The sequence below is a fragment of the Pteropus vampyrus genome, unplaced genomic scaffold, assembly GCF_000151845.1.
Source record: "Pteropus vampyrus isolate Shadow unplaced genomic scaffold, Pvam_2.0 Scaffold19, whole genome shotgun sequence".
NCBI classification, from domain to species: domain Eukaryota; kingdom Metazoa; phylum Chordata; class Mammalia; order Chiroptera; family Pteropodidae; genus Pteropus; species Pteropus vampyrus.
Genome location: NW_011888800.1, coordinates 12,880,793 through 12,883,524, shown reverse-complemented (window position 1 = coordinate 12,883,524; position 2,732 = coordinate 12,880,793). Strand labels below are relative to the sequence as shown.

Here is a 2,732-nt window from a genome sequence, read left to right as displayed (position 1 = left end):
GAGATGGGCTTCCTCCCATCCCCCCTAAATCTAGCTTTCCTTTCCTAATCAGTCTTAAGGTTTATTGAACAGAGATCTCTGGACATCACTTACTTCCCCAAGGTACTCTGGCCTTGGAATTTAAGTGTGATTGGGATAGAATAAAATATTCAAAATTTTTTTGTGTCATTACTAGAGACCCCAAGAGGAGTGTAACAAACAGGAATCTGGCTAAGAATTGCCAGGTCATTGTCCTGGTCAGCGTGCTCACCCCAACACTAGGCTCTAGGCAACTCCTGGTGAACTGACCTGCTCTTGGGATGCAAAATCTACAGAATTTGCTCAGAAATACTACAAGAAGTGTCTAGGGAGGCCCCCCCTGGCTTCTGCTATCTTTCCACAGTGTTTTTGCCATTTCCAAGCAGAGGGAGGCTGGAAGGCTTCCAAAGGAAAGCTAAACAGGAAGCATATAATTTCCAAGGAGGCGACAGATCACTTTCAATCAGACTGCTTGGCTCTCATAACATTTCCAGGCTCATTCTCAGAGAAACACTCTCCCTCGTCAACTAAGGCTCTGCTGAGAGGATTTACTCCCACGGCCTCACCTGGCAAAGTTACACAGATGACTCCTAAGTCTGCATCCCCAGGCTTACTTCCTCTCCATAACTCCAGAACCCAGTTTTCAACTGCCAGCTTGTTATTTCCTGGATAACCCACCAACGTCTTTCAGTCAGTAGGTCCAAAACCAACTCATCATCCCCTCTTCTGGCTTTCCTGTTTCTGTTAATGGAATCACTGTTCCCTCTGCTACCTCAGCTGGAAACATCTGAGTCATCCTTGACTCATCCCTCTCTCTTATTCTCTAGATCAAATCAACTGCCGAATCACGTAGTATCTATTTCCGTGATGTCACTTGAATCTGTCCCCTCCTTCCTACTGCCGCCATCCCTCCTCAGTGTGGGCTATCATTACTTCCCTCTCAACAGGAGCAGCCTCACTTATTCCCTCACTATTAATCCACCTTCATACTTCTGCTGACATAAGGCTTCTCAAACATAAACTGATCACATCACTCTTCTACCAGCAGTCTGACGTGGCTCCCACTGCTGCCACATTAAATATAAATCCCTTTGAGCTTTATAAGTCACACTTCCCTTTCCAATACTCCTTGTTTAAGCTAAATTTACTCATTCTTGGTATAAGACATAACTTTTTTCCTTTCTTAAACCTCCTTAATAAATGATTTTGCAAAAAATATCTTTTTTATATTACTAAATCCTGTTATCTGTATTTATATGCTTGTTTTATCTCTTTAGAAGATTCATTGTTTCTATATTATAGTCTCACATTTATTTTTGCTTCCTCTAATATTTGAGCACATGTAGATATCAGGTGCTGCCCTTAGAACAACTGCATGAAATAATTTAAATCTCGCTACAATTCTAATTGTATCCCCAGTTTACTGGAGACAAAATTGAGATACAGAAAAGTGAGTAACTTACAGAGGTTCCATAACTAATAAGTGTCAGAGCCATGATTCAAATTCACATTGTCTGGTCCCAGGGTCCAACTCCTGACCATTGAACTCAACTTTGTCTTTGTTACCTGCATTCCTGACATCATAGTTTGGACTTAGCCAATGTTTAATAACGGAACTGAAGCTTAAGGCATGTGTCCATTAATGGTCAGAAATATCAACGGCAGTCTGAGTGTGCAAATGTAACTTGATATCAGGAGCTGATTGAAGGTGTTTCCCAGGAAATCACTCAGAAGCTAAGAGACATCTTTGTGCTATTTTTTTCTATTTGTTCTTCTCTTTTTCTTATTTCAGTACATGGGCTGTATTGAAGTGCTGCAATCAATGAGGTCACTGGATTTTGGCATGAGAACCCAAGTTACAAGGTAAGAAAACAAAAATATGAGGGGCTTTGTGAACTATAGTTTAAAGTCACAAGAGTTTCTCCCTGCAGGGATTTCATACAAGCCTTCAAAGTCACCATGGGTTTTTATTGACACGACTGGAAGGTAGAGCTTGGATGAGTGGCTTTATCTCATCATGTAAAAGATTTCACAATTGTGTGGTAGAGCATCTGCATTTTATATAAGAACTGATAAGATGATGCAATCATAGAAATAACTCCTTTCCCAGGTATCAGAAGTATTTAAAATTATGACTAAAAACAGGACCTTACAAAATCTGAGACCTGTTGAAGAAGAAGCCAAAAAGAAGACCAGGGGAGAACTTTCACTTCAGAAAGCCCAACTCTCCTCATTATGGCATCTGTGAAATGAGAAACTGTCCACTCCATGTTTGAGTCTCTCTCTTCTGTGTATGGTGAGCTGGATGGAAGAGTTGAACTGGGGGGAAGTCTTACCGAGGGTGGCCCCAGGAAGCTTAAGGGAGGAATCAGAATTATCACTACACAGAGTGTAAATCAGAAGCAGAAATTCAAAGTATGGTTCATCAAGGCCAAGTTCAAAGCAAGATAGAAAGAATAATTGAGTGCTATGACTGGTCACTGGGAAAATTGTGAGATGAGGGGGTTAAGGTGAGAGAATGGATGGATATGAGTGATTTAGAATGAAGACTTGGGCATCTCTTGTATGTGGTGCTCATGTGTGTCTCAGGGGCAAGCCACAGTGCCCATTTGTATCTGGGGTTGCAGGCCACCTATTTCAAAGGCGAACGTTCTCATTATGAAGACAAGACTTTTCCTAATGCTCATTCTGTGGACTTCTAGGCCTAGAAAAAG

The 2,732-nt window shown here is 41.4% G+C and overlaps 1 protein-coding gene across 1 annotated transcript in view; it reads left to right on the top strand.

Annotated features, from left to right (window-relative positions):
• SHC4 (SHC adaptor protein 4) overlaps positions 1-2,732 on the top strand; it is a 117,206-nt gene that overhangs the window by 32,485 nt on the left and 81,989 nt on the right. Inside the window, exon 2 of the mRNA XM_011355177.2 lies at positions 1,811-1,881. Within this exon, the coding sequence (XP_011353479.1) occupies positions 1,811-1,881 (71 nt within the window). The remainder of the gene's footprint in view (positions 1-1,810; positions 1,882-2,732) is intronic.